The following is a 21,096-nucleotide window of genomic DNA, read 5'->3' on the forward strand; positions in this document are numbered from 1 at the left end:
AATGTCATAAACATTTGTGCACGTTCCTAAGACAATAGAATTTCATGAATTACTGCCATTAATGACACAATATAGTACATGTATATGTTGTTGTTCCTGGGAAATGTCCGGCCACCAGTATGGAAACAGAAGGGATTGTTATACTCTTAATACAAATTGGTCTATAATTTAATTTTTTTCTTTTCTTTGGACCAACAGGGAAATTTGAGGATTAAAAAGTGAAATCTTATTGATTTATATTTTTAAAACTAGATAGCTATACAACCCACCAACCATAATCACCTAACAATACAGCACAATTATTTGAGAACAGACAATACAAAAGAATGCACTTATTTGTGAATATTGTAAGAATATTTTTAAGATTTAAACAATTGCAGTGTCAGTGACCCTTCTCATTCCCAGTATACTTTTTAATTCTTTCCATAGATCTCTATTCCCACTAATTCATCTCTCTGCTGAACTCTGAATGTGATAACTTTGATTGCTTGCTCGTAGACTCAATATGTACAATGTCTTGCACTTTCTATAACGCAGTTGCTAATTTTTTCAGTCTCTCCAATTTGTAACACATCTTTCTTTCCCTCTCTTTCTTTTGCATACACTTAATGGAACCTGCAGATGAATTTCCAGCCAGTAAGTCACACTGTGTAGACACACTGCTTTTTGTCCCGAATTGGAAATAATCTGTGGAAGAGTCTATTTAGACTGTAATGAGTATAATGCCCACCTATTGTGGCGTTTAGCAAGGGAGGAAGACGGTGGTGGTGGTGTTTCTGTGTGTGGTGATAGTGGGGGGAACGACATGTGCCCTTCAGCCTGGCTGCATACTGATTTAATCAGCAGCAATTAGATTCAGCAGCTGCTGAGGATTTTATATATAGATCAGTCAGCTGTATCAGATTGTTAGTGATATTATTAGCATGCTGCTATGTTGTTATTGAGCCTGGTACATTTATACTGTAGTTACATCTCTAAAACCAGTAAGCTAAGGTACATACGGTACACACTAAAGAATACTTTTATTTATTTTTTATACTGTGGCATTGGTTCAGCTCCATCTACAGAACATCACTGTGAGCGCAGCTTCATCGGAAAATCAGTGTAATCTGTAACTGCCCCCAAACCGAACTTTACTGCCACCACGTGACACATTTGTCATGTATGTGCACCATTTAAATGATTCAGTTAGTCTGAAGCTGTTATTTGCTACTTAATATTACTCCGGGATGACACGGTCAGCCTTTGAGAAGTGTGATGTTGTTAATGTACATATCTTACATATACACTGCAACATAAGGGCACAGGCAATATGTCCACCCAGCCCAAGCAGCAGAATAACAGATATATGGCTGGTAATACTAGTCAAGTGGGTGGAATTCAATTGTTTGTCCCCTGGCAGCCACTAGGTGATGTCCAAACAGAGCTATTCAATTGTAGCTACGTTCAGGTGTGATGGCTGCACGAAAAAAGGGACCTATTTGGATGCCCAAACTGCACTTTTCTTGATCGCACCCTGCACTTTGGTCAGGTTTAGCTGTTTTATGCGGCTAAACCCGGCCTTTATGGGTGCGATCAGCATGAAAAAAAAAAAACAATTGAATTGTTTATGCTCACACATGTATTGGGCACCAGAAAAAGCAAGCAAAGTCTCCCTGCTCTAATAACCTCCTGTGTAGTGTTTTCACATTTGTACCTCACAGTTGATCTAATATACCCATAAAGGTTGTACATACTTATTGTGGGTGGATGATTTGCATGTCGATGAATCTATTAATTGGTGCAGGGTATCTGTTAAGTTTGTGTTTTTCTTCCTTTAGCACAATTGTTTCCTCCTTCATTTACAAAGCAGCCTAATCAAAGGCACGTGGTGTATCCCAACGATGACCTCTCACTCAAGTGTGAAGCAAAAGAGAATTCCAAAGCTTGGTAAGTTCACTTCAAAGACGACAACACACAATACCGACATTGCAGGAAAATAAAAACTCATGTCTTTATACTATTGGAATTGTGCTTTTATTTGTGCTCTGTGACATTTTAATATATGTGCTTCTATGAGCCGGGTCTCATGCAATTAAGACAGAGCCCAGCGGCATGTTTTTAAGAATGCAGAGGGACAGAAATTCAAGTTTTGGTCATGTAGAAAGTTCTGGTACAAAGTGAAGAGTTCGTTGCTTGGAAGAGCAGAGCCTCTAAGGCAGTGGTTTCCAAACGTTTTTGAATCACGGCGCCCTAGAATATCAGAATTTTTTTCACGGCACCCCATGGCCAAAAATTTCCTATTGAGAAATGTAGAAAGAAATATTACATTAAGTAGATTGCGTTTATATGTCATCCTTAGGGTCAGTTATATGGTGAGGGACAAGATTTGCTTCTGTTTGGCCACATATTTTATGACTGGCAGCCACCAGAACTGGTTTTGCCTATTATATTGACCATTCATAATTTGAATTGGTCCTGGACCACCAACCCAGGACACCGTGCAAGGGTCCCGAGGCACCCCAGGAAGCCACGGCACACAGTTTGGGAACCTCTGCTCTAACGGTTGATGTTTCTTCAGGAGACTAATTGCAGCATTGACTGATGAGCTATTTATAAAGAACAATAGTAGTACCTGCAAGGGGCTACATTCCATCAAACATTGCTTTCAGCACTGAATGGTGGACAGCTCCTGTCACTGTGACTCTGAGCCCTAATACTGTAGTTACCAGATGGAGTTGTTGTCTATAATCTAGGTCAGAGGTTCTCAAACGTGGTCCTCAAGGCACCCCAACAGTCCAGGTTTTAGGTATATCCATGTCTCAGCGCATAGGGTTAAATCAAACACACACATTAGCAGAATCATAGAACAACTGGGGCATTTTCCTCTTATATATCTCTATCTATCTTTATATATATATATATATATATATATATAAAATTAACTATATAGTTGTGTAAAATCTATAATTAGATAGCACCTCTACTGTTCCATAGAAACATGGCAGATTTTTGTTTTCTATGTAACAATCATTGGCGTTTCTATAATGGGTGCAATGTGTGCGGTGCACACGGGTCCCTGGATCCAGGGGTGGCCCACACCGCACCCATTTTTAACACTTACCTTTCCGGAGTCCAGCGCCGGGACCTGCAATCGCGGCAGAAATCGCTGCCAAAATGGCCACTGCGCATGCGTGGTAGCCAAATTGGTCTCCGCATCATGGTGGGCGCCATGTTTCCAGAGACCTGTGCATGCGCAGTAGACTCCGGCACAATGCCGGAGTCTACAGCGCCGTACAGAGGAGGGGGCCCACCCGGAGGTGCACACGGGCCCCGTCCTCTGTAGAAACGCCCCTGGTGACAATGGGGTATATGCGCTAATTACAGACGATCACTTATTCTAAAACTGTTATAAACTACTGTTACATACTATAAAATGTATGAATGAGCGCATTGCTTTAGATGGACAAATAGAATTTAAACATAATAATAATAATAATAATAATAATTATTATTATTATAATTATTATGGAAACCGTTTGACCCACCATGTAAAATGTATTCCATGCGCAAACAAATCTACTGTATTCACTAGGAAAAAAATCTTATTTGTTAGCAACTGAACAAATGTCCTGATTCAGCTGCGCCACTGGACGCAGCCGCTGTACAGAAATATGGCAGTGCTGCAGTAGGCATCTTGTGTAAACACACACATCCTGAGGACTTCTGTGATCCGCTGCTATGCCCAAAGACATAAACATTGGTCATCTGAGTGACCCGCGCAGCAGAAACCTGGCCTTGGCACATGGACAAAACTCAGGCCAGTACTCCCCTGTTTTGTAAAACGCTGCAGTGTAAACGGTTAGCCTGTGTCATCCGACATGCATGGGGACAGATGGATTTCTCAGCGCGTGGAGATATCATCTCCAAGCGCCGGCTGAAGAGAGGCTGCACCCGTGTGCGGTGTAAACAGTGCAGACCTGGGAATAACCCGGGCTGGAGCCGCAGTGTGAACGGGGGATGGACCCAGGATTTTGATCTGAAAGGGGTAATATCTAACTGTGCAAATATTGGGGATCCGGTCTGAAGATCGACAATGTTTAGGTCGACCACTATAGGTCGACAGTCACTAGGTTGACATGGATGGAAGGTCGACAGGGTTTCTAGGTCGACATGTGCTAGGTCGACAGGTCTAAAGGTCGACATGAGTTTTCACATTTTTTTTTCTTTTTTTGAATTTTTTCATACTTAACGATCCACGTGGACTACGATTGGAACGGTAAAGTGTGCCGAGCGAAGCGGTAGCGGAGCGAAGGCACCATGCCCGAAGCATGGCGAGCCATGCGAGGGGACGCGGTGCACTAATTTGGGATCCCGGTCACTCTACGAAGAAAACGACACCCAAAAAAAAATTCTTCATGTCGACCTTTAGACCTGTCGACCTAGCAAACGTCGACCTAGAAACCCTGTCGACCTTCCATCCATGTCGACCTAGTGACTGTCGACCTATAGTGGTCGACCTAAACATTGTCGACCTAGACACTGTCGATTTGATGAACCACACCCCAAATATTGTACCTGGGTACTTTTCGTGATGTCAAATGTGACTGTAAAGAATGAAAAATCTGAGAAATTGTCTCATAGAATTGCATGAAGGCACTGGTTCCCAAATTGCAGTTTCCAATCATAACGTATGCGTACAATCAGAAGTGAATCCTGTCCCTCACCAGATAACGGAACCTGAATATTTTTTTTTTCTGAATTTCTCAAAAAGAATCTTTTGGCCTAGGGTTGCCTTGAAAATAAGAGGTCTATTTACTAAGCCTAGGATGGGGACAAAGTACCAGCCAACCAGCTCCTAACTGCCATTTTTCAAACCCATCCTGGGACATGTCAGTTAGGAGCGGATTGGCTGGTACTTTGGGGGACATTTACTAAGCAGTGATAAGAGTGGAGAAGTGAGCCAGTGGAGAAGTTGCCCTATCAACCAATCAGCAGCTCTGTATCATTTTATAGTATGCAAATTATAGATGTTACTTCAGTGCTGATTGGTTGCCATGGGCACTTCTCCACTGGCTCACTTCTCTGCTCTTATCACTGCTTAGTAAATGTCCCCCTTAATCTCCGTTGAGACTTTATCTCCATCTAAGGCTTAGTAAATAGACCCCTGCATCTGATACTTTAGGGTGCCGCGATTCAAAAAAGTTTGTGAACCACTGTCTTACGTAATTAGAGATTTGTGAAAAGTTGAATAAACACCAGAAAATCGTCAAATGGGGACTTGACCGTGTCTTCTACATGCAAACAATCATTTTGGGTTCTACATATATTCACAGTAATGCAGCTTATTCATTCACCAGGAAGCGGTGAAAATGTTGGGACATGAAGACTGAAGAACCTTTATCATTTTGTTTCTCTTGCAGGTATTCCTGGGAAAAGGACGGGTTGCCGTTTGAACCAAATGACACCCGAGTAAAACAAGAAAAGTTTTCGGGGAACTTATATGTTTCCAACTCCAACGGAAACATGAAAGATTTCCAGGGCAAATACCGCTGCTTTGCCACAAACGAACTGGGCACGGCCATGTCTAACGAGATTCATGTCATCATAGAAAGTAGGTGTACCGTATACAGTAACACAACACGTATTTAGTCATGGCTGATAGACATAGGCTTAGTGAACTATTCTAAGTGGAGCAATAACGCGTAGAGTGCACTTACTCTAAGGGGTCTATTCATGAAGCAGTGAAAACAGTGGAGAAACAGACCAGTGGAGAAGTTGCCCATGGCAACCAATCAGCATCTCCCTTACATTTTATAAAATGTACTTGATAAATGCTGGCTTCAAAGCTGATTGGTTGCCATGGGCAACTTCTCCACTGTCCTTTTCTCCACTCTTTTCACTGCTTCATGAATAGACCCTAAATGGGTTAATTCATAGCTGCCCCGATGTCAGGAAAATCTGCAATGCAAAAAGGTTTTAATTAACGTGTCCATGATCACAAAAGCAGAAGACTGGTGTTTAGACATTATTAATAGTAAAGTATTCTTATGAAAGGGTTAGATGACCTTCACAGGATGCATACAGCACAGTCTCCTTTTACTGTGATACCTACTCTGGCTGTGCACTGTTACCATGGAGACAGTTTCCTCAGTAACCATGGTGTGGATGATGTAAAATGGGAATTTAAAGTTTAAACACCAGGGGTACACATCTCCTCTATTAATCTAGCCATACATACTGTAGGCGTTGAATGCAATTTGTGTATACTGTAGGTATGGTCATAGAAAAACTGCTGTGCATTGTGATTGCCCCTTTCTGCCAAATACACCATATGTAACAGCTGCCTCTGCAAAATGAGGGCAATGGAATGGGGCAAATAGAATGTCCAGTTTATTTAATAGCATTTCTTAGTAATTAATTCACTACAGTATTAATTACTTAAGAATACGAAGTGATAAAACTATCAATTTTCAACATGGGAGACTGATTTTCTATTCATTTGTACCAGAATCTGGTGTGAAGACTCTTTTCTATCTTTTTAAAGGGCATATAAATCAAAGCTTGGAGAGAAAGTACCAACCAATCAGCTCCTTGCTGTCATTTTTCAAACCCAGCCTGTGACACGGCAGTTGGGAGCTGATTAGTTGGTACTTATCTCCGTCCACTTTATTTCCATCCCCAGGTTTAGTAAATCTACCCCAATGTTCCAACCAATCAGCTCCTAACTGTCATTTTTCAAACACAAGCTGGAAAAAGACCGTTAAGAGCTGATTGGTTAGTACTTTATCTCGGTCCACGTTATTTCTCTCCAAGCTTTGATACATATGCCACCCTATGGGGATAGAAACTATTGCTTTTTTGTCAACAGTGGGGCATCAGGGTATAGAGGTTGTCCTCCTAGCATTGGATGTGAGGGTATCCGATCTCTAGGTTGACCACACTTAAGTCGACAGTCATTAGATCGACCACTATTGGTCAACATGCATTAGGTTGACATGGTTTATAGGTCGACGTAGTCACTAGGTCGACGTGTACCAGGTCGACATGAAAAAAGGTCAACATGAGTTTTTCACATTATTTTTTAAATTTTTTGAACTTATTCATACTTTACAATCTACGTGGACTATGACTGGGAATAGTAACCTGTGCCGAGCGCAGCGAGTCATGTGAGGGGACGTGGGGGTCATTCCGAGTTGATCGCTCGCTAGTTTTTAGCAGCCGTGCAAACGCATTGTCGCCGCCCACCGGGGAATGTATTTTCACTTTCCAGAAGTGGGAACGCTTGTGCAGCAGAGCACCTGCAAAATCATTTTGTGCAAAACAAGACCAGCCCTGTAGCTACTCTTCATGTGCGTTGATTCTAACGTTGGAGGGTTGGCTTTTGACGTCACACACCCGCCCAGCGTTCGCCCAGCCACGCCTGCGTTTTCCCCGGCATGCCTGCGTTTTTCCAAACACTCTCTGAAAACAGTCGGTTTCCACCCAGAAACGCCCCCTTCCTGTCAATCTTCCTGCGTTATGCCATGCGACTGAAAGCTTCGCTAGAACCTGTGCAAAACCCCAAAGGACTTTGTACCCGTACATCGCGCGTGCGCATTGCGCCGCATACGCATGCGCAGAAATGCTGATTTTTAGCCTGATTGCTGCGCTGCGAACAACGGCAGCTAGCGATCAACTCGGAATGACCCCCCCATGGTGCACTAATTGGGGTTCCCGGTCACTTTACGAAGAAAACGATAGCAAAACGATAAAAAAAAAAAAACTCATGGCGTCGACCTATTTCAGGTGTCGACCTAGTCACTGTCGACCAATAGAGGTCGACCTAATGACTGTCGATCTAAGTGCGTCGACCCTAAGATTCACACCCAGATGTGAGTGTCACATCCTAAGTCTTGCTGTTGCCAAGTGACTCCTAAGCCTTGCTGTTGCCAAGTTCCCCGATGAATTATGATGAATATAGTCATTATTCCCATCCCCTTTAAGCAGCATAATAAAGGAGGAATAGGAGAAAAGTGTGTAATATTGAAGGTTAGAACCTGGCAGTGGAAGAGGGAGGACAGAACAATACCAGTGCGACTTTATTCATTCCTAGCTGTACGGGGTCTACTGGCAGTGTTTTTCTGACATGTATTGACGTCATCAGGCAGAGATAGGATATAAAGCTGAATGCAATGCAGCGAGAGATATGTTGTATCCCTGAGCCACTAACAATAGACTAAAACATTGTATTGTTGTGTCATACCATTGGCAATCTCTGAGCTGGAAAGAGATGGTGGGAATGAATGGGGAGGTCAGGTAAGAGAGGAGGAAGAGAGGAAGAAGGAGCGCTCTTGTGTGCAATAGGTTTACATGGTAACAAATCATGTAATATGGAAAGTCACAGCACATGTAATAATACACAATAATAAAAATGCTAATTAGTATAAGTCAACTCCTGGGTGGTAAATGTGCGTATACCAATAAACTGTGCGCACACAATGAAATTAAATCTTTAGAGAAACGCAGGCGTGGCCGGACCATGCGGGGGGCGGGCCGCAGCGGCTGCGTGACGTCACATGCAGCCGCTGCGGCCCGGGGAGCAATGAGTAGCAGCGCTGCTCCTCCGGCTCCCCCACCGGTCACATGGGCGCTCCACCATCATGTGACTACTGGCGGGGCGGAAGAGAGGGGGGGATGCGGTCATGGCGCTACCCTGCTTCCCCGCCGGGGGTCACCACGCCGAGCGCAGCTTCCTGGCGGCGGCACCATGCCTGCAGTCCCAGCCTGCTGCTGCTGCAGCGGTCATGGGACACTGCAGGTTGTCCCGGTCATCGGGGATTTTGTTTCGCCTGCCTTAGGCAGGCAAAACCAAATCCCCAGAAACAGCCTCGTTTTCACTGAACCTGTGTGTTTTCGGGAGAAAGGGAATTTTTTTACAGGAGATCAATCTGGATAGCCTTTAAAAAAAAATTGGTGAAACATTGCGAAAAATAGCAAAAAACATATGTTTTTCGCACCCGATGTTTTACCGGACCTAATAGGATATCCCCCTCAGAATGGCAGGCTTTTGCAATAATGATCTTGTACAAGCATTACTTAATCAGCTATTAATTGAAGAAAAATTTGCTGAACAATGAATAAAAAAAGGGGGATAAGGATCCTGATTTATAGGTGGATGCTATGCACGTGTTACATCTGCCCCTCCTGCAGTGCAACATGGTTTTTCCCAATTACAACCCCCTTAGTTTGTATTTTCTGTACACACATGAAACTAAACTGGTGGAAAGGGTTTGTGATCGTGTATTTAGAGGACAGTGGTGGTCATTCCGAGTTGATCGCTCGCTAGGAGTTTTTAGCAGCAGTGCAAACGCTATGCCGCCGCCCACTGGGAGTGTATTTTAGCTTAGCAGAAGTGCAAACGTTTTTATCGCATAGCGCCTGCAAAAAAAATTTGTGTCGTTTCGGAGTAGCTCAAAACCTACTCAGCGCTTGCGATCACTTCAGACTATTTGACGTCACAATTTTTTTTCCCTGGCACGCCTGCGTTTTTAGGAACACTCCCTGAAAACGGTCAGTTGCCACCCTGAAACGCCCTCTTCATGTCAATCACTCTGCGGCCACCAGTGCGACTGATATGCATCGCTAGACCCTGTGCAAAACTGCATCGTTCGTTGTGCCCGTACGTCGCGCGTGCACATTGCGCCGCATATGCATGCGCAGAACTGCCGTTTTTTTAGCCTGATCGCTGCACTGCGAACAACTTGGAATGACCCCCAGTGTTCCAGGCTGCAGACTGCCTGTTGCTGTCTTGTAGTTATTAGAATACATATATTATGCTGACAGATTTACACTCTCCCTGCACGCTCCTGATCAGAATAAATTCCTATATTCATTGTATTAGTTAAATCAATTGAATGCATCATGGGTCAATGAGTCTACATCTTATGTAATTATAGGGCACTATCTGCATACTGATGTCATTCTATGGCGGAGGGCTGTATAACACTTCTATACATTCAAATGCAGATCACGTAAGAAGGAGAGAAATGATATTCTGCTCATGTTCACAAAGCGTAGGAGTAAAGCAGTAGGAGAAAACCCTAATAAATATATAACTTACTGTATAGATGTTAGAGAAGCCGTATTGTAATGTGTTATACTTTAATCACATACTCACTGACGTGAGAAGGAAGAATAGATACAGAGACATAGGTAGGAATCATCCGACAATTGACAATGGGGGTAATTCCAAGTTGATCGCAGCAGGATTTTTGATAGCAATTGGGCAAAACCATGTGCACTGCAGGGGAGGCAGATATAACATGTGCAGAGAGAGTTAGATTTGGGTGGGGTGTGTTCAATCTGCAATCTAATTTGCAGTGTAAAATTAGAGCAGCCAGTATTTACCCTGCACAGAAACAAAATAACCCACCCAAATTTAACTCTTTCTGCACATGTTATATCTGCCTCCCCTGCAGTGCACATGGTTTTGCCCAACTGCTAACTAAATTCCTGCTGCGATCAACTTGGAATTACCCCCAATGAGCAAATACTGTACATTTATAGGAGTAGATGGATTTGCTGCATTAGGACCTGTCGTAATATGGTTGTTAATAATAATAATATTTGATGTTGTCACATAGCCATGCCTAAATGGCAGAAAGAGAAGATAGAACCCGTGGAAGCGGAAGAGGGAGATTCCGTTACAATGCCTTGCAACCCCCCAAAAAGCTCAGTACCCCCACGAATCTTCTGGATGAACAGCAGTGAGTACAAACTTTGTTCTTTATTATCGTTGATGCATTTAAAAATATCACCGGGGTTAAACTTTTTCCCGTTAAAAAAAAAAAAGGTCTTACGGGACCGGACGATAGTACAATGCTTAAAAAACACGGATGCAGGCCAAACTCGTCCATTTTTATATATAGGGGCAATCGTGTACAAGGCCAAACCATTGCCCCTTTAAAAAAACCTACCGCCCACTGTCTGCTGTAGTATAGTGGACACTGCTATAGTGGACACAGCCACTAATACTGGAAATAATCCAGGGGACGGTTCTGTTTTGTCTCATTGCGTACTGTGGTATCTTTGAGGCATCAGCATGGTCTATGGAAAAATCTGTAGCAAACAAATGATTATACACAAAGGGGGCAATTCAGTTATCCGCAATGTGCAGTGGTGGTTTCTTACTGTAGGCTACATTTTTCTGATTACAAGACAATGTAATAAAATGACAATAGCGTTCACAAATCAATAACTCTCCCTTCACAATATACACTCCCATCTCTTTTTATTAAATATTTTCTCTTGGCGCTTACTTCTGGTGCTCCGGTACGGGTGAACATGTCACTTCCTCGGCTTTGCTGGTTTTAAGATGTTTCAGGATAACAAACTTTGTAAGGTGACCCCGGTAGACTAATACCCCTTTTCTACCTAGGTCCTGGGTCTGACACGAGATTTGGAAAACAGTTCCAAACTGGGTCAGACCCAAGACAAACCCCTTTTCACCGCAGCTCTGACCCGGATTATTCCCGGGTCAGAGCAGTTTATCTTGTAGGGACACCGGGGTATAGCCTCGATCTTGTTAGGCCATGCCCCCTTCATTGATACCGCTTCACGTCAAGCTCGGGGCAAGCCCATCACTTTGGCAGCTGCGGGGTTGCCCCACAGCCTCCTCTGTGCACCAAAAGCGCGGCATCCAGTAACCTTTACCGGCACCGCTGCTGAGTCTGCATAGCAGGCAGAGCAGCAGCGCAGACAGCCTGTCCTCTACCACCCAACCGCCTGCAGGACACTGCGATTGGGAAGTTTGGGCTGCTTTAAACGGGTCCCAGGTCAGATGACCCGAGTTACCCGTTTACACTGAGTCTTACCCGGGTCCTTTCTGGAAAAAAAAACCAGCTCGCTTACAGGGTTGGATTCCTGGGTGAGCCGTTTCCACTGACAAAATTCCGGGTTCACGTGCAGTAAGCGGGAATTTTCACGTCAGTAGAAAAGGGGTGTAATTATTTCCCAGGTAAAATAGGTAAATCATTTTCCACATTGCCCAACATACATTAGGCATTGTTAACAATTTCAGGGCAAAGCAGGTAATGGAGAGCAATGCCTACGTTGCCTAATACATGTCAGGCTTTGTGCACAGTGTCTAAGTATTCTGATTTCCCACTTAGGGGTATATTCAATAACTGTCGGAAGCTGCCATCTTGTCGGAAAGACGGCAGCTTCCGACAGTTTTAGGTCAGAAGGGCTTACGACCTATTCATTAGGGCCCCATTTATTCCGACAAGTTGGGAATCCCGATTTGTCGGAATGCGCGCTGATCGGCAGCTTCAGCCGCCGATCCGCGTGCATTGTCGGAAGCGGGGCCAAACCGGACAGGTTTTAGCCCGTTTCCGACAATCTCAATCCGACTTTAGAAAAAAGTCGGATTGAGATGAGGGATCTGGAGACGGGGGGAGCAGTGCTACAGCGGGGAGAGCAGGAACCCAGCGGCAGCGTCCACCCGGCTCCAGCAAACGAGGTCCCGCTTGCTGGAGCCGGGTAGACGACGCCGTGAGCCGCCGCTGATGCAGCCGCTGCTCCCCCCGTCTCCTCCTCTCCATCTCCCCTCCTCCGCTGCTTTCCCGCTGCTGCCCCCACCGCCGCAGACACGGTAGCCGCTGACAGCTCTCCCCCCCCCCCTTCCTTCCCGGCACCGCTGACAGCTCCCACCGCCGTTGCTGTCAGCGCACCCGGTAGCCGCTGACAGCGGCGGCAGGACAAGACACCGGGAGTGCCCAAATCTGAGTCGGATTTGGCAGCTCTTTGAATAGGGGTTGTCGGATCCATTCCGACAGCTGCATGTTGGAATGGACCCGACTCTTATTGAATGTACCCCTTAGCCTACATCACATCTCTCCTGCACATTTGTTTGGATTAGGAAAAGGTTTCGGAGTTCCTGCTTCTACGGGCAGGTGTTGAGAAATGTCACAATGGCCAGTGGTACTATAATAGTTAAGGCTACATACTGTACATGACATTAGACTAATCTTGACGTGTTTGGAATTTCTATTTATTCTCCCTCCACTATTTAGCACTATTGCACATACATCAGGATAATCGAGTCACCATGGGAATGAATGGGAACTTATACTTCTCCAATGTGATGGTAACAGATCACCACCCTGACTACATCTGCCACGCTCAGTTTCTCGGCGCCCGAACTATTGTCCAAAAGGAGCCAATCGAACTTAAAGTTAAACAAAGTAAGTCCAATCGGTGTAGCGGTTCCAGGTGTTTTGTCAGATTTTAACTTGTCAAACAGCCGATACTGGCGCCAAGTATGGATTCATCTCCAAAGTGACCGCAGGAATGGTGATGGCCACACTGTGATGTACTTCAGGATCCTTACTCCACTTTCCTTCTTACAGCTAACTCCATGAAGTATCGCAAGCCTAGAATGATTATGCCCACGGGCAGTTCCAGCAGTTCCTTGGCGCTTAAGGGAACCTCTCTGCAGCTGGAGTGCATCGCCCAGGGGCTGTAAGTATACTCTGGCAAAAGTCACAGCCATTGCTGCATATCCATCTCACTCTATCCCCGTCCCCTCACTCAGCTCTCCTATTGTGTCATTATACAGATGGAGCCTCGATCATCTAGCCTTCTCTGCTGCACCTAGGTGCACCAAGGTTTATTAGCATAAACCTTTCATCTATTGTTCTCAGCTGCAATACAATACAGAGAGAACAATACAGCAGGGGATTAAGTCCCACAGCACTGCACTGGCTCAATTAATCCTATTAAAGGGATAGATAAGCAGGGCTCCATCTGTATTCTTCCGTTATTGCTTATACTTTTTTTTTTTCGTTGTATCTCCCTCCAGCCCTACTCCAGAAACTGAGTGGATAGCTCTAACTGGCACCATGGATCCGAATCGCTTTCATTTTGATGAATATAAAAAGACCCTACGCATTGAGCCAGTGCTAGAAGAGGATGACGGGGAGTACGAGTGTATAGCCAAGAACACAGAAGGAGAAGTGAGACACAAGTACACAGTCGCCGTGGAGTGTGAGTCCCGGTATTGTTACTATGTCTGTCGCCCGGATGGGAAATATTTGGCTAGCCAGCCGTAGATTTCAGGGAACAATCCAGCATTCTTTGTAGGCTTATTGAATTCTATGGACCTTCCAAAAAACGATGAAAAAGGAGAGCTACAGTATGTAGACAGGGGCAGATGTACTAAGTGTTGGAGAGAGATGAAGTACCAGCCTATAAGCTCCTAACTGCAATTTTTCCAACACAGAGTGTAACATGGCAGCTAGGAGCTGGTTGGTTGGTACTTTGAGGTCTATTCATGAAGCAGTGAAAAGTGTGGAGAAGTGAGCCAGTAGAGAAGCTGCCCATGGCAACCAATCAGGATTGGCGTAACATTTATATTTTGCATACTATACAATTGTATGATGGAGCAGCTGATTGGTTGCCACGGCAACTACTCCACTAGCTCACTTCTCCACTCTTTTCACTGCTTCATGAATAGACACCTTTATCTCTCGCCACTTTATCTGTCTCCCAGGTTGTCCAATTATTGTAAATAGCAAACTTTGTCAAAAAAAGTAGACAATTCATTCCATAATATACATCCTTTTAATAGCTTTACTGATTTCTACTTACTGTAAGTATTTTATTACTCAAAAATACGCAAAGGAGTGCCGCAAAATAATAATGTTCAAATATGAATATATGAATATATAATTGGTTTATAAGCCGGGAACCCCATTCATGGAATCCATTCTAAATGATATGGGGGGTAATTCAGAGTTGATCGCAGCAGCAAATTTGTTAGCAGTTGGGCAAAACCATGTGCACTGCAGGGGAGGCAGATATAACATGTGCAGAGAGAGTTAGATTTGGGTGGGGGGTGTTAAAACTGAAATCTAAATTGCAGTGTAAAAATAAAGCAGACAGTATTTACCCTGCACAGAAACAATATAACCCACCCAAATCTAACTCTATCTGCAAATGTCATATCTGCCTCCCCTGCAGTGCACATGGTTTTGCCCGTCTGCTAACAAATTTGCTGCTACGATCAGGTCTGAATTAGGCCCTTGGTGATTTATGGTAACATGTATGTACTCTACTGTTTGTCACAGAGCACTTATCATTTACCAGTTTCCTGCTATAATATTGCTACGAATGTCTGAAAAAATTATCCTTAAAAAAGTAATCTAAACGTTGACTGTTCCTATGATCTCTTTGGCAACGTCTTCAGAAAGCTGCCATTTTTAAAGTATAATTATAAGGCAATTAAGTGAACCTTTTCTTTCAGTTAGGATGGTTGCTATTGGCTACCGCACAGTTGTGCTGTTGGCAAGACTATTACCACTATTATAGGATAAATGTATTTGGATAAATTGTTAATGATGCGAATACTTTTGTTAAATGAGTAGTATAAAATAAAGAACAACATTCAGATAAAAGAGCTATAGGCAGATAGCCTTTAATTTCATCTTGGGGTGGAATCGGAACACACTGTAGATTGGCTGCATAACCACTTATCTCTTACCAAGCAGTGTTTTCACGGATTTTCCATTTTCCTTCAATAGCTGCCCCCTACTGGGTTAACAGGCCGAAAGATGAGATTTGTGGTCCAGGAGAGAACGTTAAATTTACCTGTGATGTTGACGGGAACCCCAAACCCAAGGTCAGCTGGAGGATTAATGGAGAACCTTTGAAAGGTATGTAATTAAGATCTGTTTGTTGCCAAGCCTACGCTTCTGCAGTATCTTAAACTGTGCGGGGGACAGGGGCATGAGAGCGGCATTGGAATCCTGGCTCAGTGGTGATTTTACAGATACAGGTTGAGTCTCCCTTATCCAAAATGCTTGGGACCAGAGGTATTTTGGATATTGGATTTTTCCGTATTTTGGAATAATTGCATACCATACTGAGATATCATGGTGATGGGACCTAAGTCTAAGCACAGAATGCATTTATGTTACATATACACCTTATACACACAGCCTGAAGGTCATTTTAGCCAATATTTTTTATAACTTTGTGCATTAAACATATCATAGTGATGGGACCTAAGTCTAAGCACACAATTCATTTATGTTTCATATACAGCTTATACACACAGACTGAAGGTCATTTAATACAATATTATTAATAACTTTGTGTATTAAACAAAGTTTGTGTACATTGAGCCATCAGAAAACAAAGGTTTTACTATTTCACTCTCACTCAAAAAAGTCCGTATTTCGGAATATTCCGTATTTCGGAATATTTGGATATGGGATACTCAACCTGTATATAATGCACTAGGCCAGTGGTTCCCAAACTGTGTGCCATGGCTCCCTGGGGTGCCTCGGGACACTTGCAGGGGTGCCTTGGATTGGTGGTCCAGGACCAATTCAAATTATTTATGGTCAATATAATAGGCAAAACTAGTGCTGGTGGCTGTCAGTCATAAAATATGGGGACAAACAGAAGCAAAACTTGTCCCTCACCACACAATTGAGCCTAAGAATGACATATAAATACAATTTACTTAATTGAATATTTCTTTCTAAATTTCTCAATAAGACATTTTTGGCCTAGGGGTGCCGTGAAAAAAATTCTGATACTCTAGGGTGCCGTGATTCAAAAAAGTTTGGAAACCACTGCACTAGGCAGTGTACGGTCACTGTATACAACATCTATTATGGGATTTGTGACAGATTACTGGACCTATCAGGTAGTGCGGTCACACAGCAGATTTCCCTACAGGGTGAACACACAATCCAGGCTTGTTAGTAGATTACCATACAAGAGAAAACAAACAGGTCATTTATTTGTGACTTCAATTCTCCTTGGAGCCCCATGACTCTTCCGCAGGACAGCAGAGACTCTCCTCAAAAGAGTTACCTTTGCTTTCTCGTCCTGTCTTACCTCAACACTAATTCATACCACTTCAGTTATGTTTCACCCACATCACTCCTCTTACCATACGGTCTACAAAATGGCTTCTCATGCTGCCATGTTGTCTTCTCTATCTGTCTCTTCGTATGGCAGCCTCTGATCTTGGCCCAAACAAGAAGATGGAAGGTGGAAGTTTGATTCTACAAAACCTGCAGACTAGTGACACGGCTGTAGTACAGTGTGAAGCGCACAACAAGCACGGACACATCCTAGAAAACGCTTACGTCTATGTCGTTGGTGAGTCCTTGTTTATTTTCCCCCTCATATTTGCTGTGGGATTTAGGGGGACATTTACTAAGCAGTGATAAGAGCGGAGAAGTGAGCCAGTGGAGAAGTGGCCCCATCAACCAATCAGCAGCTCTGTATCATTTTATAATATGCAAATTACAGATGTTATTCAGTGCTGATTGGTTGCCATGGGCAACTTCTCCTCTGGCTCACTTCTCCGTTCTTATCACTGTTTAGTAAATGTCTCCCTTAGTCATCGTTCTAAGATGATTCTTTTCATTTGAAAGCAGAATAAGTCCTGTTTATAGCGTTTGTAGGCCCTCACACATGTACAGTAGTTACGTCGTATTTCTAGATAGTCTCTATGATGGGATAGAAATGTATTGATTATTTTTACATAGAAAGTTTACTTTTTAATATAGAACTAAATTAATATTAATCCACCTTGGATCTGTGTCAACAGGATACACCTATCCCTAAATTGCACCAAATATCCAGTTTAAGGGGTCTATTTACTAAGCTTTGGAAGGAGATAAAGTGAACAGAGCTAAAGTGCCAGACTATCAGCTCCTAACTGTCATTTTTTCAAACCCAGCCTGTGACAAGAGAGTTAGGAGCTGATTGGCTGATACGTTATCTCCGTCCACTTTAACTCCATCCAAGGCTTAATAAATATACCTTTATCTCAATGGAATTAGTGATTTAGCCACGCCAAACACTAACCCTAATTACCTACTGTAGTACACTGTAATCGAATTACAGTAAGCCACAAAATTCAGGAAAAATTACATAATCTATGGTAAAAAGGCAAAAGACTGGTCCAATCGGAGTGATGTCGCCATTCAGTCATTATGCTTAATCTGTGACTCTTTGCACTGAAAATGCTAATCCTACAGATGTGTCCTCATACATCATTAATGCAGTCACGTCAGTCAGCCCCTCCTGTGAGACTCTGATAGCGTTGGGCATTTTTTTCGCACCTTAGTTGCATATGTAGTTTTTGGAGGACTGGCAACAATCTGAGGTGTACAAATATGCCAGGTCATTTAGGGGTCTATGTACTAAGCCTCTTGGAGAGAGTGGTAAAGGGGTATATTCAATAAGAGTCGGGTCCATTCCGACGTGCAGTTGTTGGAATGGACCCGACAACCCCTATTCAATGGACGGCCAAATCCGACTGTCGGATTTGGCCGTACACAGGTCCTGTGCTGCCGCTGCTGTCAGTGGCAGCTGATGCGCTGACAGCAGCGGTGCAGATGGCAGCGGCGGGCGCGAGCAGGACGGCGGCAGGGGGAGCAAGCTGCAGGGGACATGTCTGCGGCGGGGGGAGTAGAGATCGGCGGACGGCGGCAGGAGCTGGCTGCGGGGGGACATGTCTGCGGCGGCGGGGGGAGGCGCTGCAGGGAGAGAGGTGCCTGGCCGGAGGACGGCCAGGCACCTCTCTCCCTGCAACGCCTCTCCCCGACACCGCAGATATGTCCCCCCGCAGCCAGCTCCTGCCGCCGGCTGTTGATCTCTGCTCCCCCGCCGCCCGCAGCACCACTAGTCTCCTCATCTCAATCCGACTTTTTTTAAAGTCGGATTGAGATTGTTGGAAATGGGGCTAAAACCTGTCGCTGATCGGCGGCTGTAGCCGCCGATCAGCGTGCATTCTGACAGCATTCCGACAAGTCGGGTTTCCCGACTTGTCGGAGTAAACGGGGCACTAATGAATAGGTCGGAACCCCTTCCGACCTAAAATTGTCAGAAGCTGCCGTCTTTCCGACAAGACGGCAGCTTCCGACAGTTATTGAATATACCCCAAAGTGGACGAAGATAAAGTACCAGCCAACCAGCTCCTAACTGTCATTTTTCAAATGCAGCCCGTAACATGGCAGTTAGGAGCTGATTGGTCGGTATTTTATCTCAGTCCACTTTATCTCTCTCTCTATAGTTATTTATTTATTTTTCCCACAGAGTGCTTCCCATACAGTTACACTGGCAAAGGTATAAGTGATGGCGCTAAATTTGCTGTTTTATTCTAACTGCTTTAGGGCGACTGCTCTAACTAAAGGTCTTAGGGGAACATTCAGTGTTAGAGGAATATCAGGACACCATGAGGCGTAGATACTTATAGGTGGAGGACTGCCAAGAGGCAAAAGCCTTAATTCACCATCACTAGTCTCCATTGACTCATTCACAAGGGATGAGATTATCCAGGAAAGCTAATATTAAAATGACAGCCGCTAAACGTGAGTTAGCAGCGAGCTGATAGAGCTTGTAGCATAGATGACAGACTGTTCCTTCCAGCTACCTGGCACGGTCGGACTTACATTCCAGTTATAAATATGACTCTAAACTGCTTCTCTTTTGCTGCTTACAGAGTTTGCTCCAGTCATTCTGACCCAAGACAGACTGAACTACAGCGCAATGGAGGACTCAGATATTTTCATGCACTGTAAATTTTTTGGGTCTCCTGCTCCAGTTACCCATTGGTAAGAACCCCAGTCCTAACTATGTATGTAAATCCCACAGCAGAGATATAAAATCATGTAAAGGTGGAATGGAGGGAATGTTATACGTGGGTGAGATAATAGGCATGATTCAGAGGCGGATGCGGAACAATGTCAGACGCAAACGGCTGGTGTTTTAATTCTGCGTTTGCATGTGAGTCACATTGTGCATGTGTCCTGGTGGTTACAGACGGGGGCGCATAATAAATTTGGACGCAGAGAGAGAGAGACAATTTCAGTGGGCGTTACCGGATGGTAACGGGGTTGACTAGCTAGACGCATGCATGTTGCGGCCTGCAACGGCGTGAAAGCGCTGCACTAGTTCAGTGGTGTGGCCCGGGGGCGGACAAGGTGTGGATAGCTATTGAAGCCGGCGAGCTGGGACTCTCCACGCTCTCTTCCCTTTTGTGGCTTCCAAGAACCGCCCGCCCTCGTGCCACCTCATCTCACCCAGTGGTGGCCCGTTCTTTATATATTTGGGATTTTGTTGTAAGGAAACATCAATTGGCCCCTAACCCATCCCCCCTCATACCTCTGTTCCACAACCCTGCCTTCCCTACTGGAATGGCTAAATCTGCTTTCTCACTCTGGAAACAGGGAAACGTTGCCTTTCTTAACGACATTGCCTCTACTACTCCCTTTCCTGCGTTTACCCAGATTCAGACACAATGGCCCTCATTCCGAGTTGTTCGCTCGCAAGCTGCTTTTAGCAGCTTTGCACACGCTAAGCCGCCGCCTACTGGGAGTGAATCTTAGCTTATCAAAATTGCAAACGAAAGATTCGCAATATTGCGAAAAGACTTCTCTGTGCAGTTTCTGAATAGCTCGAGACTTACTCTTCCAGTGCGATCAGTTCAGTGCTTGTCTTTCCTGGTTTGACGTTACAAACACACCCAGCGTTCGCCCAGACACTCCTCCGTTTCTCCAGCCACTCCCGCGTTTTTCCCAGAAACGGTAGCGTTTTTTCAAACACTCCCATAAAACGGACAGTTTCTGCCCAGAAACACCCACTTCCTGTCAATCACACTCCGATCTCCAGAACGAAGAAAAAACCTCGTAATGCCGTGAGTAAAATACCAATCTTCATAGCAAATTTACTTGGTGCAGTCGCAGTGCGAACATTGCGCATGCGCAAATAGCGGAAAATCGCTGCGATGCGAAGAAAATTACCGAGCGAACAACTCGGAATGACCACCAAATACTCTCTCCCTCTTAGTGAATTTTTCCGCTACCTCCAACTTAGACACTTTCACTCCGGGGTTCATACCACTCTCTCTTCTAGGCCTCTCACCACTCTAGAAAATATATGTTGGCGACGCTCTTCTACGAAAGGCCTTATATCAGATCTCTATACTTTGCTATTGCAGGGCTCTGCTACCCCCAGAGATGACAGAGAATTGGCCTGGGAGAGAGACTTGGGTGTCACTTTGGATGAGGAGGAATGGGGTGAAATTTGGAGTAATGCGTCCTCTAGCTC

At 44.4% G+C, this 21,096-nt stretch overlaps 1 protein-coding gene across 2 annotated transcripts in view; it reads left to right on the top strand.

Moving 5' to 3' along the window:
- L1CAM (L1 cell adhesion molecule) overlaps window positions 1–21,096 on the top strand; it is a 290,338-nt gene that overhangs the window by 202,016 nt on the left and 67,226 nt on the right. The window contains exons 3-12 of one of the 2 annotated variants that reach the window (XM_063936291.1): window positions 622–636; window positions 1,821–1,929; window positions 5,403–5,593; window positions 10,605–10,727; window positions 13,035–13,205; window positions 13,371–13,482; window positions 13,823–14,007; window positions 15,543–15,674; window positions 16,993–17,136; window positions 19,490–19,601. In XM_063936291.1, the coding sequence (XP_063792361.1) occupies window positions 622–636; window positions 1,821–1,929; window positions 5,403–5,593; window positions 10,605–10,727; window positions 13,035–13,205; window positions 13,371–13,482; window positions 13,823–14,007; window positions 15,543–15,674; window positions 16,993–17,136; window positions 19,490–19,601 (1,294 nt within the window). The remainder of the gene's footprint in view (window positions 1–621; window positions 637–1,820; window positions 1,930–5,402; window positions 5,594–10,604; window positions 10,728–13,034; window positions 13,206–13,370; window positions 13,483–13,822; window positions 14,008–15,542; window positions 15,675–16,992; window positions 17,137–19,489; window positions 19,602–21,096) is intronic. The other variant, XM_063936292.1, reaches the window with a different exon arrangement.

Source organism: Pseudophryne corroboree, chromosome 8, assembly GCF_028390025.1.
Source record: "Pseudophryne corroboree isolate aPseCor3 chromosome 8, aPseCor3.hap2, whole genome shotgun sequence".
In the NCBI taxonomy this organism is placed as follows: Eukaryota; Metazoa; Chordata; class Amphibia; order Anura; family Myobatrachidae; genus Pseudophryne; species Pseudophryne corroboree.